Genomic DNA, 14605 nt, shown 5'->3' with positions numbered 1-14605 from the left:
GCGTACAGCTCTAAGCCCAGACTGTCACTGCCACCTAATTGTCGCTACATTGATTTTAGGCAGGCGATTGGCCCGAAGCCTATAGCCTGAGGATCAATAATGCTTCGCCAACGTTGCAACGCAGCCCCTACTCGAAGACTAGCAGACACGGCTCATCGTCCACAACTTGTTCTGCTTCTTGCTCCCAAGTTATCAACGTCAGTTGCGGCGCTGAAGCCCCCACACTGAGCTGCTTCTCTGATTGAAGTGCCCATCCCGCAAGGCATGTGTTTACGACAAACCTAAACCGCCATTCACGCACTCGGGAGCCTGGGTCCCGTCGACGATGGTTTGGCTGAAACGTCAGCCCCGGTAACAGTCGATGGAGCATCATGCACTCACTCTCAACGCCAGCCTTTCGCGTTCTCAGAAGTCAGTGGTCCTCTCAGCTCTACGGAATATGCAATGTCCACAACTGTTCCTCAAGGAGTCAAAGTCAAGGCTCACCGCCGTCGGTGGCTTCGCCGAGTCATTTTTTTTATTCACACAGAGGGCTGAGGGCTCTTCAATCGCGCTGCGTCCCCATAAACACCCGACTCGTGCCGCAGGCACTAAAATTGCTACCGAGTCCGATCACCCTGCCTCAGAGATGTGTTCTGCATGAAATCACTGAGACGGCTACCGTCCTTAGCTGCATGTCGCAACAGGCTCAGGTCTGGACCAACAAATTTAACTTTCTCTCGAATCTCCTCTTTCCAGCATTGGGGGGAGCTCTGCTATGCGCGCCCATTACATAGTGGACACCTGGTATTGGAGCGGCCAGACCTCCTATTGCCCAAGTCCAGCATCGGACGGATGGCTAACGTTAGGCGAATGATCGGGATCCCGTTGACAATGTCAAAAGTGACCATCATTATCCTTTGCCGTGCCGCTGGCAAGGGCTGTGCTGTTCATGCTGTGCAACCCTGCCTGACACCGAACATCACTGCCACAGGAGCCATTCCAAGCGATCTTGGGGCTTGGCCTCTTGGACAAACACCGTACGCCCTGCCCCGGACACACATGTGGCCGACCACTGTGCTAATGTCTGGCCGATGGGGGGCGCATTGATGCACTCTTTCGCAGTCTGCGGAACTGCCTGACATGCACACATGTGTGCAGCAAATGTGCTGCCAGCAAGGCACTCCAGGGCCACGGAGCATGAGTTCTCGAGCCTGGCCATGCACCTTGACCATGTTGTGTTGCTTCACTCTATCAGCACTTATCGACGGGACACCACGTTCAAGCCAATGTTCTCGCATTCCTTGTTTAGAACTTTAGATTGACGAGGATCGGAGCATTCTGCATTAACACTGGGCAGTACGTCAGATCAGACCGCGAGTCGAGGCGTTTTGATACTTGAGGCGCGCGAGGGACTAGCTCAGGCGGCGGCCAACCTGCGGCAGTCAGGGTTCAGCAGATCATCACTGGTATGTGGATCCTTCCGAGTAATCCCACGGTCGAGGACTCGAGTCGACGTCTGGGGTTGCAGTCCGACCGATTCCGCTTATATCAAAATACTTAACATCAGAAAGCTTGTTGGCGTTTTGGATTGGAAGCGTCTTGCATGGTTGAGCTGAGTAGTGTCGGTCGAATTTCACCTTGCTTTGGCCGAGTCGCGTTTCTGATGCGAAACAGCCATGCGTCTGCCAGAGGAGAATCCTCAAAGACAATGATGCGAATTTCTGGCATGACTGCATCAGGATGCAAAGTGGTCGTCATGTCAGTAGGCGTGTTTGTCGAGTGGACACTGGTCTCCAGCAGCACCCAGGTTGCCAGGGTATCCTTGTCACATCGTCGGCGCCGGTGCCTCGCCATGGGGAATGCTCCATTTCTACCGCGAGTAATGCCCTCGACTAGGTACACTTGCGACAGTTGGCCGCTATTCCACCTCCGAAACGTTAGCCAGTCGGAAGTTTGGGCAGTTGCTGGCCGGCAGGTGGTGATACACAACATCGACCCTTCCGGCTATGGCAGTACGTGCGTACTTTGCCCGGCAGCAGCACGTCTCTATGGCGGTCACTGCGATATCATGGGCCATGGCAGATGGCAGGCTTGAAGGATGGAGAGAAACAGGCTGGAAGTGAAAGCTGCCGACTCGTAGCCGGTCACGTCCTGGCTCGTTTCATCCGAAGCTCGACTGCGGTGGATGATGGATGGGGTTTGTGCAGCGTCCATACAGCACACCCTCGCGGGCGTCTGCATCAGTCGCCCCGTCAGCCCACAATCCCCTCGGACGCCTGGACAAGCTAGACTCGGGAGTTTGATGTCGTTTCTGAATTGCCTCTAGTCTCCCTGGTCCTCTCTCACGACATTGCGTAGTTCGCGCAAATCACAGCCATCCCTGGTCGAGCTCCTCCGCTCGTTGTTTCTTTCCGCATCGTTCTATCAGTCGTCGATCTTCCTCCTATCCGTGCATCCCTGTATCCCTGCTCAGGGTACTAAAGGCCGATATACAATTATAGCACATCGCCCTCATTCGGAAGTCCCAAACGCTTGTGTTAGCGACGCAGCTCAAGTGGACCAACTGTGAACACTGGTGTTCGACGAACTCGGCTGTAAACCTATTCTGTATCCCTATTTGTTCTGGTTAATTATTCATTCGCTTACCTCCTGTTCAAGGCGGTTCGAGCGCAAACAGTTCTGAAGCAAATAGTTGCGTTTGAAGCAGCACTGCCCGCCTCCAAGACCATCCATCACCAACATCAGCCGACTGCACCACTCTCTGCTGGCCGGACCCAAGAGCCGGATTTTTCTGCTCCTTCATCATCAAGGCTACGCATCAGTCAATCTTTTGATACTCCTGGTATACCCATATCACGTCTGGTCTTGCCAGCCCAACCAACTCCTTTGATCGAGGAGGAAGTCGAAGGCTGTCAACAGTTCAGACAAAACCTTTCGAAGAGACAAATATGGATTTGTCGTTGTTGCTCAACGCAACAGAACCAGACGCGGAGAGACATGGGAACGCACCACCATGCTCTGCGACACACAACAGCCCCGAACATGACTCCAGCCCCTGGGGGCAACATCACGAGGACCGATGGCGCAGGTCGTTGTCGAAATCGAGTGGCAGTGCCTCATTGCCCATGATGCAGTTGAAGGAGCTTGACCTGAATCGACGCGCGAGTCTGCTTAGCGAAGAGGATGGGCACTGCGCTGCCAGCCTATATCGCGGTCAACATCGAGTTTCGGACAGCCTGAGCAGCTTGGCCTCCTACGAATCATCCCAGACGGGCACGCATTCGCGCAACTCGTCCGTGACGACGCTTGGTGACGAGCATTACGTGTCAACATCCTCAGAGGCTTCGATCGACTCGAAGCTCGCCACGGTCGACGAAGAAGGGTTCGCACATCGAATAGCCTTGGTGACAGCATCGCAATTCCCGAGATGGGTTGATGCGCGATACACAGGTGGATGTGGGCCGATTGAGGGTCCAAAAGGAGGGATTGCGCACCGAAGGCAACTTTCAGAGGCCAACACAGTCAATATGGCTATGCCAATGGGAGCACCAAGGCAGCAAAGACTCGAGAGCAACGAAAGGTACGTGTATTTTTTTGACAACAGTGTGGGTCTTCTGCTGGTCTTTTGGCTTCCTCACTTCTCCTCCCCTTTGCTATTGTTTACTCCTTTTGCATCCCCGAGCTTCTTCTGCCTTGCGATCGCAACTTGACTTTCTTTTCCCCCAAACTCCCTGCAAAGATCACAACAGGTTAATATCGCTCCATACTCCTGGCTCTCCTCTGCCCTGCTTTGCTGCTTTGCTACACTCCTGTGAAGACCAGCGTCTCATTGCTAGGATCTCTCGAGTGAGTTCGGTTTGCATTGCTACTTTCTTCTCATTCACCGCTTGACTGTAAAGCATGACACTCAAGGGGGCCTTTATGAGCATCATCTCTGAATCACAAGTGTGAACCAGTCGACGCTGTCGACAAAAGCCCTGGACTGAAATCAGATGGCTCAGGCCCCGTCTGCTGCCTAAGGCGGACAAACAGCGAGAGTGACCTCGAGGTGAAAAGACCCGGACCCGGATCATTGCTCCGGCCACTGTGCCTGCATCAGCTCAGAGTTGAAGTGCAGCTCCAGGTCTTCCAAGATCTGTTGTTGCTCCTCGTGCAACCTCAGGTTTTCCTCACCTTCTGCCGCTCTTCTTTCACCATCAAATACGTTACATTGCCTCAACCAAGAATACAGATCTATCTGATCTCACACTTGGATTCTCTTTTCTTCTTCTCGCAGCTTCTCCCTTTGTTTCTCAACCCACCATCAACCGTCACGATTTGGGCCATCCGATTCATCAGCCTAATCAAGTGCCAAGCTTGCTAACACCGGCATAGCCCACGCGACTCGGCTTCAACGCATCCAGTGCATCAAAGGGCTCTCTCAGCATCGTATCTGCCAATTTCAACGCGTAGCCCGTTGGTCACGAGCCGTTACAGTCCGTACGAACCGCAGCATAAATCACCCATGATGGCTGGTCGTGCTCGCACGCGCTGTGAGTGAACCAATCGCCACAATGTCAACGAGAAATGGACTGCTAACGCTCACGGTGCAGTACAGTCAGGAAGAAGCCGTTCATCCCTGTCACCCACTTCACCCGATGTGCTTCGCATCAAGTCGCCGGCAACGCTGTCAAGCCCCCCATCAACTTCTCCCACCCCGACTGGTGACGACTCGGAATGGGAAGAAGATGAGCAAAACAATGCAGAGGAGGAGGAACAGGAGGAGCAGGACGCCGATGGCGAGTCCGACAATCCTGATCTCACCGCACCGGTCAAGCCAGCTAGGGCGCGCAATACTCAACGCCTGCGCGATGGTCCTTGCTATTTCGTGGCTGACTGCCAGGAAGACGTCCAGATGCGCAAATGCGTCTCGCACTACTTCGGACGTAACAAGCGGTGCACACGCATGTTGCCTCATCGCGAGTGGCTGTATGCGTGTCGCCGTCACTACCAGCGCACGCGCTACCGCCAGGCGTCAACGTACCCCTTGATGCAGGCTGATATTCTGCGACAGCAGGTCGGCCGTTTCCACGCCTGGTCTGAAGCCAACCGCAACTCGGGTCATGGCCTAGTCATTACCGGCTGGACGCTGGCATTGCAGAAGAAAGAACAGGACATGGTTGACAGACACTCTTCTGCATCGATGGTACCACAATGGCTCGCAGCGCGACGCGGGCGCGGCCTCACCACAAACGACCTGTTTGAGATCATTGAACGAGTCACGCATGAGCTTCGCGAACGTCACTACGAACACATTCCTCTAATCGAGTTCTTACCCCAGTATGACGAGAGTAGAGCGCAGCCTGGCGAAATTCCGCCCAACACCCGCGACAAGAAGCGCGTCGCACCCAAGCGCAACCAGAAGAAGCGTCAAGGTTTGAAGCGTGCCTACGATGCAAGAGTCGGCGCGAGCCATTCTCCAAAGGGGGAAATGCAAGATCAGCTGGATCTCAATCCACTGCCGTATGGCGCCCAGCAGCAGACGACTAGCCACGCTGCTTATGCCAACCTCGCTAACGCGCAGGGGTTCAGTCCCTACCAGCAAGCTGTTCCAGCTCGCCCTCCTGGTCAGTTCTACGAGCAGCGACCCATCGAATCTGCAGTAAACCCTTCTTATGCCACCCAAGATGACCGCTACGGCCACGCCTACTTGCATCGCCGAGAATCCCGCGGGCCTTTCTACGATGAGCAGTACGGATCAAACGCCAATGGACTTCATCTCGCGCCGTTGCGCGAACAGCATGAGTACCACGAGTACTCAGCTTTTCCCCTAGATACTCGTCCACAAGCTTTCCGCAGCCTAAGCTTCCAAGGGTCTTCCAACACCGACATTCGCTACTTGCAGCATACACCAACGAGCATGTACGCGTCCACCCGCGATGTCGAGCTTCGCCACCAACAAGCGCCTCACATGGCGCCAACAGCCCCTGGTCTGGCGCGACATGGCATGTCTTCTGGCTACGTTGTCTCGTCCTAGGACCACGATCAGCGCTGCACAGAGAACGATGCCTATGTTTCTCGTCCCCTCAGTACCCATGAAGAGGCTCCTGAGTACGCCATGTCGTCCCAGGGTCCCCAGGAGCTGTGGTCCGGCATTTTCCTTCCCCCCGATCGCCAGCCTGAGTCTTATGTGACATTTCAAGATATGCTAAATGACGGACCGAGCGAAGAGGGAGCCGGTCACTGCGCGCCTGACTACACCTCTGCCGCGTCGAGTAGGTCAACTCACCATTCCGCTCAGAGTTCCCAGTACCACGCTGGCACGAGCTCCATCTCTTCGCACAGCGACAGCGTCGATCAGGTTGCCGGGTACAGGCAGCGGTCCTACGGCCAGCCACCAATAATTTCGTACGGAGGATGCATAGACCCTCATAACCCAAGTCAGATTCGAGACTATCGTGGGTTTGGTTCATACCCCAGTACCGACGTCTCGGAGTCCAATGTTGCTGCGCAGAACTTGGTTGACATCAGCCATGCTCAGCTTGACTCATGGGAGGCGGACTACAACCAGCGACACTTGGCTCGCCATGAGCACTCAAATCGTCTTGACTGGCTTGGTCGTGATCCTTTCGTCATGGCCCCTAGTCAGCAGCGCAGTAACAACGCTCACCTACCCACGTTGGCTGACATTGTCCACCGCCGAGGGGAGGTCAAGGAGGAGCCAAACTCGGACGGGGACGACGACCAGTGCTGCCAGCAGTACGAAACCGGACCCTTTCATCAAAAGTAGCTCCCTCCTTCGAGGATACTTCTAATAAAGCGCCAGAATGATTCACACCACAGCTCTCGCTGCAAGCTGAAATTACCCGAAGTGCCATTCCTTCGGCGCCAATACACGAGAATCTTTTCCAACATTGATCTCTTCTTCTTCTGGGTTCACCAAGGGGTTTCCTGCTATTTGGGGCTGTTCTTATCAGGACTCTGCCAATGTTGATAACATTATTTCACACGCAGGTTTCCTTTTTTTCTCTCCTTTGTCTTCATTGCACTATCGAGGTCGATGAAGCTTTCGACGATACCCACATGCCGAGACAGGAGGCAATCAATCACGTACCAAAAGGCGTGATACCAACGCGAACGGGGGGTTTTGTAAAACAGTCCAAGGAGGGACCGTATAGGCGTTTTGCGGTCAACAGTATGTATCCCTCTGATAACGAGGGAAAACCTCCTTTTTTCTTCTTGTTTTCGGAATACGGTTCTCGGCCAGGACGCATGGACCTTTGAGAAGTCTCTTGATCCGGGAGGGGTTTTGGGTTAGCCTGGGCGGGCAGATTCTTGGAGAAGGCGACAGAGGTCTCGCTGGGCATATCTCGCAAATACTTTGCACTTTGGTGGCGAGGGGTGGCAACATTAAAATTGGCGTCGCATAGGGAAGGCAGCTTGGGCGACGATCCCCACGTGAATGGAACATGGACAGTGGACTTAGGTCCCCTTGATAGACGATCAAGCGGCCCTAGGTACGCTTTATACCAATGGTCGTTGAAGAAGAGAACGTGATGATTCGAGAGAAGCTTTGTCGCCATCGCAACGTGCTGTGCTGTGCTCATTCATCGTTCCTGAACATGATGGCGCCACCGGTCCAGTCCTGCAACTCGCCGACATTCGCCCTGCCGACCTCTCGGAAGCCATGCTTCTTGTAGTACTCCTCTACAGTCTCCAGAGCAACCAACCACGCTGCTGTTCCCTCCTGATCTACCCTCTCGAGCCCGTCTCTTAGTAGCATGGTGCCCAATCCCTTGCTTTGCACAGTCGGGTCAACGGCCAGCGTTGAGAGATACCACGCTTTCTCGCGCCGTGGGGTGTTGATTAGAGCAGGCTCAACCGTTGCAAAGGCGCGAACAAAGGTTTCAGCCGCATACTTATCCAGGTCCTTGATGGGAAACAACCAGTCTCTGATAGAGAACCAAGTCGAGATCAAAGGGGCAATCCACGCATCTGGGCAAGAGGGGTCAGTAGAAAACCGTCAACGTCCAACTCCAGTCTTACAAGGTGACACCCAACGCTCCCAAAATGACATGGCCGCCTTTGGCCTCTTCCACCAGGTGAGCCCCACAATCTGGCCATCGTCGTTGCCTGCGATCACGCGCAGATCATAGTTGAGCGACCAGTAACGAGACGCATAGAGCCGAGACACCTGGGCCCGAATGACGTGGGGGTGCGTGTGGCGGTTCGGGAAGAGAATGTCGAAAAGATTGTCCTTGCGAAAAGCCGAAAGGAAGACATCGACTGCGTGAGGCAAGTCGGCGCGTCGACCTGGACGTATGCTATATGTTTGCATCGTGGCCATGGCTGGCTTTGAAGTGTGTCGCTTGCCCCCGACTGGTGGGGATGAGATGTTCTTTTGCGGCCGATCTGACCCGACTTTAGTGGTTAGTGATAGAGGAGGTGGTTCTGAACTATATTCAATCTGCAAATGGAGGCTCCGATCCGGCTTGTGACTCTTCCCCGGCAAGGGCGCGCCTTGTGCAGTTGGGGCTTTAGGTGGGTCATGGACATGGACTCATGGACCTGTGTCATTTTTGACAGCAGAGCTTCCAGCGTTTTTATCGATGGTGGTGTTGACCTTGGTACTTGAATTGGCTTTCCACCAGATGCAGCGCGCAGTTGCTCTCGAGGCATGTTGTCTCGAGCTCGCCTGCTGGATGCCGTGTGGAAGAGGCATGTTCATGCAATCGAGGGTGTGGCCGTACGCGACCAATACTGTGACAGACTGGTGCCTCCCTGTCACTGCTGAACGATTCGGCCGCTGGGCAGGCTTCTGCGCCTGGTGGCGAGTTGCAGAAAGCAAGTAGGTAGTACTTTGGTGCTGCGAGATAATTATATGTCTGGCTAAAGTATTATCAGGTACGGATACCAACCACTGCACGCGATCTACTTCGGACCGCGCGGACAAAAGCCACCCCAACAAATCGCTGCCCCCTCTATCCAACCTCACACAGCAAGCAGTAACCTTGCCTATTCCAACCCAGAGCCACAAGCTGGCCATCTCGGCACCCTTCAACGAGTACAGCGACACGTCAGGTGCACTCTTGTGGTGGGTGCCTCCGAGTTACAACATCAAGCAAGCAAGGTAAGATACACTTGAACAACGCCAGTCTGCCAAGACCGCGTCCCCAAGGCCCTGCATCTGCATGTACGTTTATCGGTGGCTTGTGCTTCACCTACACGTATCGCTCACGCGAAGCTGACCCACAAGTCGGCTCTCAAGTCCATTCTCCAACACCACTCCCGGCATGGCGACCAGGGTGGAGTCGTGATCACCTCGTGCGCTCGCTGCTGCAGCCTGAAAACATGCTGATCTTGTGTGCGTGTGCCTCAGCAAGACCAAGACTTTCCATCGACAAGGTCGCCGACACGGGGACACCCATTAGAAAGAAACGTCCATCAGAATTGGGCCCGCCCGCTTCAGTCGCGCAAAGGGCCGTTTCAGGGGGTAGGTAGAGCCAGCAGCAACAGCAGCGACGGCTAGCATTGACCCCTCCATCGCCATTGAGGCATTGCAGAAGTGCTCGCAGCTGCATCAGGTGCCGCGCTCTAACCTGGCTATTTCTGGGCGAGGCTCTCCTCATAAATGGGGGCCACTGCCCGAACACACGTCTTGACGTAGGGCGGACGCGCGCAAAGCCGACATGGTGACTGCGTTTCAGTCGAGCCCCGGAGGTTCGTCCAAATCGCCCATGGAGAGGCCGTCGGAGCGCGCTCACCGAGCTTGCGAAAAATGCACCCGTACCAAGAAGAAATGCGACAAGGCGCTGCCCGAATGCAGTCGCTGTCAACGGCTTGCCTCGGAATGCAGCTACGACTACATCTTCACCGCCCCTACCACGGCCATTGTCGACCCAGGAACTCAGGGCTCGGCAGGGAGCCCCCATGACTACATGACGGGCATGGCGCGCTTCAACATCTTTGACACCGATCTAGAGCTGCCGTCGGCCATGATCATGAACCTGTTCAATGCCAAGGGCTTCTCGTGGCACGAGGCTGTGTCGCTTTATTTCCGGACGACAAACATGTGGTTGTCCGCTGTCCATGAACAGCGCTTCCGCCAGAAGCTGGAAAGGCTGGATAGAAATGGCTTGCCCCGGGAGCCTGAGATGGCGTTGCTCGTCGTGTGCATGCATCTCGTCACGCAGCACGCGGACTCGGGCCGCCCAGTCATGCCCGATGGGAAGGAGATGCTGAGCCTACCGGCCTATGTGGTGGCAAAGCGGGTCTTCAGTATACTCCGTGGCCTGGGCGCTCCCAGCATTGAGATTGTGCAGTCGGCAACCTTGCTGTGTCTCTACGAGTTTGGTCACGGTGACTTCCCGAGAGCCTACGTTACCGTGGGAGATGCCTATACGACGGCGGCTTCCATGGGGATTCGACCAGGCAAATATCGAGAGGCAGAGAGGGACTGGGCCGTACCGCCGGAAGACGAAGAGAAATGGGACTTGTACTGGGCAATGCTCATTGTCGATCGGTGAGTCTGCGGAGCCCTTTGACGTGCACAGAAGTCAAAAACCGACTGACCACCAACAGCCTCATACGATTCGAAAGGCGCTTGATGTGGAAGGAGTTCCATGTCCCATCCCCCGTCGAGGATGACCTGTTACCGACCACTAACTATGTATGGGATGAACAAACAAGAGGTCCAGTCCGGGTCGTGCAGCGACATCCGGCTGGCATATCCCCGTCAGTCCCATTAGGTGCTTTTCAACGCAACTGTCAGTGTGCCATACTGTCGACCCGCGCTCTGGTTTGGCAGACAGAGACGTATCACTCGGGGAGACCGCCTAGTGTCGCATCTTTTGCTGAACTGGACGTCGCCACCAGATCGCTCGTGGAGGCCATGGTCCTACAAGCTTCTACCTGGGGCGAATACTACGAGTGCTTTGCTACGTGTACATGGTATGCAGCCAAAGAAATCCCCTTTTCTACCCAAGCAAGCGAGCTGACACCTGCGCAGCCTCCTATTACTACTGTACTGCTCCTATCTGTGCACCATCCGTCCCTCTGAGGTATACACAAACACCAACAACCTGGAGGTTCTCAAAGCCATTGCCGGCATCAACTTCACCATCCGCATCATCGCCGATACCACCCGCGATCTCAACCAGCATCTTGCGCGCCAGCCGGAGATGCTGGCCACCTGCTCCCCCGTCACGCCCTATTCGGCCTATCATAGTCTTGCCGCGCTGAGCAACTTTGAGCACGTCATTTGGGAGGCGGACACGAGGTTCCATGATATCTACAGCACCCTTCACTTCTTCGCAAAGAGGTGGGGTGTAGCAGGTGGGTGCCAGTCGCATATGCCTACCTCACCGGAGAACCCTGCTGACAGCTGATAGGACAACTCGTGAAGCGCATTGAGGAGTTTCTGGGGACAAAGGACGAGGAAGGGGCCCCTTTGCTTGACTTTTCGTTCTTATCTAGGACGTGATCCTTGACGACCTGCGGGCTGCCAACAAGTTGGACTTCGTATGTTTTAGGCTGCTGAGAAAGCTACTCATCTCCCAGGGCAGCTGAATTGAACAGCAATCCCAAATTTCTCTCAGTGCATCGTACCCATGCTTAATTTGACTGATGGTTCTGATTAATGATCAACGCTCAAGGTTGCCATGCCATACACTCCGATGTGGACTGTGAGGTCTCTTCTATAGGTACCTAACGCTCATGGCAATCTTATCGAGACTGCTGGCCCAGTGAAGTGGAAACATCAACCCCAACAAGCCGGCCGGGGACCAAGCGCACCAACCGCCAAAAGAGTCCATTTACGCAAAAGAATACACAAAGTGCTATACACGATCCACTTTGCGACGTTCCAAAAACAAAAGGGGGTCATCAAGGCGTATTGCCGACGACCAGCACAAGAAGCATGCCGTTGAGCAGACAGGCGGCTATAAACGTGCTCCATATCATGATGCGATGCGACACGGTGAGAGGACCTCGTCGGTAGATGGTGGCGGCCAAGCCAGAGCAGGCACTCAGCAGACTGCAGGCCACGCCGACGGTGACGCCCGCATCGACCTCGACACGGAGCCTGTGCCGGCCGGTGAGGATCAAGAGGCCGGATATCGCCAATAGTACAAAGGACCCGACGAAGCAGCCAACAGTGACCCAGAAGAGAACGTTTTCTCTATAATGGACAATCTTCTGGTCGCCGATGCTGGGGAATGAATAGTGTGCCGCGTAGCCCTGGTGGGGGAATTCGCCCGAGCTTGCGTAGCCCTCCTCATCCGAATCGGCAGATGCGGCCGAGAAGTATCCGTGCGTAGCTGTACCAGGCCTAGACGTCTGGGACCTGGAGGATGACTCGCCCAGCAGTGGTTGCCTTTCGCCTTCCCGTTTGAGCTTGAACCAGTGTTGCACTTTGGAGAATGGCATGGCGAGGACAGCCTGCACGTATCCCAATCCTGCGAAAGATGTGTCCTCGTCTGGGTTGATGTAGATGGCATAGTCGTTTTCCGGTCCTTCGCACTCGCTCCCGTCATCGTACTCGTTCCAATACGTGACCTGTGGCCTGGAGCGTGGCGCCTGCGCCTCCTCCTTGGCAGCCTCTGGGAGGGGCTCGAAACTGTGTGGCTCCGCGCTTGTCGACGGTCGGCTGGCGTTGTTCTCGGAAGTCGTCGACGGGGAGCTTGGTTCGCTTAGGGCGGGTGTCGAATTGCGGAGCGTGGCGAGGATGTCGTCGAGTCGCGTCTGTAGAGGCTCAAAGTTTCGGCGTGTGAAGCTGGACGGCTTGCCCGCAATGTACTCGTTGAACCGGGCCGAGAGTGTTGTCGACCGAGTCCATTTCTACCACCATTGTCAGTTCGGGCTGCCCTGCGTTTCGGATACGCGCGTAGCTAACCTTGTACTTTTTAATGATCTTACGGAAGGCGATGATCTGGGCGTTGGCGAACCGTGACAGGGCCGAGATCTCGTCGCCCAATTCGAATAGCCGTCGCTCGTACTTGATGACCGTTCTTTGCTGCTTCGAGATGGTACTGTCCGTGGGGTTCTCGGGGCATTTGCCAATCCACTTGTCAATCTTGCGAGATAGCATATCTGCCTCGGCGGTTAGCTCAACTCGGCTGCCGGAGGTGGCCTGACAGCATACCCAGTCTTCGAGTCACTTCACCCGCCTTGCTCTTGACGAATAGATCCACACGCTCATGCTGTTTGCATAGTTCGAGAAACAGCCCGTCTTCAAAAGCGCGCAGGGACTTATCGGGCTGGCCGGGTATCGCGATGGCTGTGGCTTGGTCTCGCGTCGTGTGAACTTTGATTGCGCGCTTCAGAGAGTTGTAGTCGAGGTTGTCTAGAACATGTCAACAAAATTACGTATACAGTCATCTCGAGAGATGATGGTTTTGCCTTACACATGTTCCATTTAGGAACCGACTCTTTCTCCAACTGTTCCCCAAACTTCATGGTTGCGGCTGGGCAGTCAGCTGCAAGGATGACAGCGAATGAAATGTCCCAATGCTCGTCCGCGTGAGTACGAGCCAATGGCCGACGTGTGCTGGCGTAGGCAAGGTTGCCGCCGACCTATTGCTTTCGCAGCTCCGCAGAGCGAGCACAGCAAAGTAGCGACTCGCGATGGACGAAGCTGGAGGTTGACTGGTATCAGTCAGGCTGGTGGCGGGGCAGACGAGCGACACGCTGCCCTGGCAAAGAGCTGGGCGTGGCGTGGCGTGGCGTGGGTTATCAGAGTCTCACTTGAACAATGTACCGGGCGGAGAGGAATGTCCAATCTCGGAATTGACTTGTTGTTTGAGGAGCAAGGTTCGGCGACGGCCAATGTTGGAAACGGATGAATCGCCCATCCGTCGCAGTGCGAATGACGTCTTGTGCTTCGTCCCGTACCTGCAGTGAGAGCCTGAGAGGAGCCTGGAGCCGGAGCCGAGCGGGAGACGCACAACAATTGAGAAGATAAGTAACACACAGGGCGCAGGTGATTGACAATATGTACTACTTATGACTTGTTGCTCGCACAGCTACCACCTTGACCAGCAGCTGTTGACTCTTCGGGTCGCAGAGGGCTGGGGGCGTATGTAGGATCCCCGCTTGGCCGGCGTTATCACTGGGGAAACAAGCAGGCACTTGGAATCGAGAACCGACCGAGAAGAAATGAGAAGTCGTTGGAAGTATGTAGGTGGCCAGTATGACAGGAAGAGGCACCAGAAAATGATTTTGATATTGTTAGGCTACAATAGAGAACGCACGTGTGCGCCAGTGACATGCATTGCGAGCGACAAACACTGCTGATGGCTTGCGCGACGGAGAAAAGCCTGCAGAATCAGCGACGGACGCTGGACAGTAACTCTGGCGTGCAGCCGCCAGCGTGCAGCAAGCCTGCACGAAGGCGGATGCGTCCAAGTGGAGTAGTTGAGGCGGAACTGAGCCGACCAGCTGCCAGCCTTCTGGACCCTGGAACTGAAAGCCAAGCCCCAGTCGGGGCTGTTCATTGATCAGTGACACTGATATGGTCCATAGACACTGACAGTGACAGGAGGGTGGGCAAAGCCCCGGTCCCGGCCCCAGCGTGGTGTTGAAGCAATTAATAGCGCAGACCCTTTTTTGGCGGCACAGTTGGCGCTAGTAGCCGTTGGCCTCCAGC

General features: G+C 55.1%; 4 protein-coding genes across 4 annotated transcripts; 2 read left to right on the top strand and 2 right to left on the bottom strand.

Annotated features, from left to right (window-relative positions):
• Window positions 1-4486: 4486 nt before the first annotated feature.
• J7T54_006512 (uncharacterized protein) lies at window positions 4487-6751 on the top strand (the record flags this gene model as incomplete). The annotated part of the gene is made up of 4 exons (XM_051502951.1): window positions 4487-4514; window positions 4575-5991; window positions 6052-6369; window positions 6442-6751. The coding sequence occupies 4 exons, from the start codon at window positions 4487-4489 to the stop codon at window positions 6749-6751; spliced, it is 2073 nt and encodes a 690-aa protein (XP_051365323.1).
• An 813-nt stretch (window positions 6752-7564) lies between these two features.
• On the bottom strand, window positions 7565-8308 carry J7T54_006511 (Puromycin N-acetyltransferase-like protein; the record flags this gene model as incomplete). The annotated part of the gene is made up of 2 exons (XM_051502950.1): window positions 7565-7956; window positions 8008-8308. The coding sequence occupies 2 exons, from the start codon at window positions 8306-8308 to the stop codon at window positions 7565-7567; spliced, it is 693 nt and encodes a 230-aa protein (XP_051365322.1).
• A 1342-nt stretch (window positions 8309-9650) lies between these two features.
• J7T54_006510 (uncharacterized protein) lies at window positions 9651-11443 on the top strand (the record flags this gene model as incomplete). The annotated part of the gene is made up of 5 exons (XM_051502949.1): window positions 9651-10483; window positions 10543-10630; window positions 10769-10911; window positions 10970-11295; window positions 11352-11443. The coding sequence occupies 5 exons, from the start codon at window positions 9651-9653 to the stop codon at window positions 11441-11443; spliced, it is 1482 nt and encodes a 493-aa protein (XP_051365321.1).
• Window positions 11444-11844: 401 nt separating this feature from the next.
• Window positions 11845-13416, bottom strand: J7T54_006509 (uncharacterized protein; the record flags this gene model as incomplete). Its single annotated transcript, XM_051502948.1, has 4 exons — window positions 11845-12798; window positions 12854-13050; window positions 13103-13303; window positions 13365-13416. 4 exons carry the CDS (start codon window positions 13414-13416, stop codon window positions 11845-11847), a joined length of 1404 nt encoding a protein of 467 aa, XP_051365320.1.
• Between the last annotated feature and the right edge of the window lie 1189 nt (window positions 13417-14605).

Source organism: Emericellopsis cladophorae (assembly GCF_022114955.1).
Source record: "Emericellopsis cladophorae strain MUM 19.33 chromosome Unknown NODE_4_length_1054762_cov_117_872525, whole genome shotgun sequence".
Classification (NCBI taxonomy): Eukaryota; Fungi; Ascomycota; class Sordariomycetes; order Hypocreales; family Bionectriaceae; genus Emericellopsis; species Emericellopsis cladophorae.
Note: the sequence above shows the minus strand (reverse complement) of the source record. Positions and strands in the feature narration are given on the sequence as shown.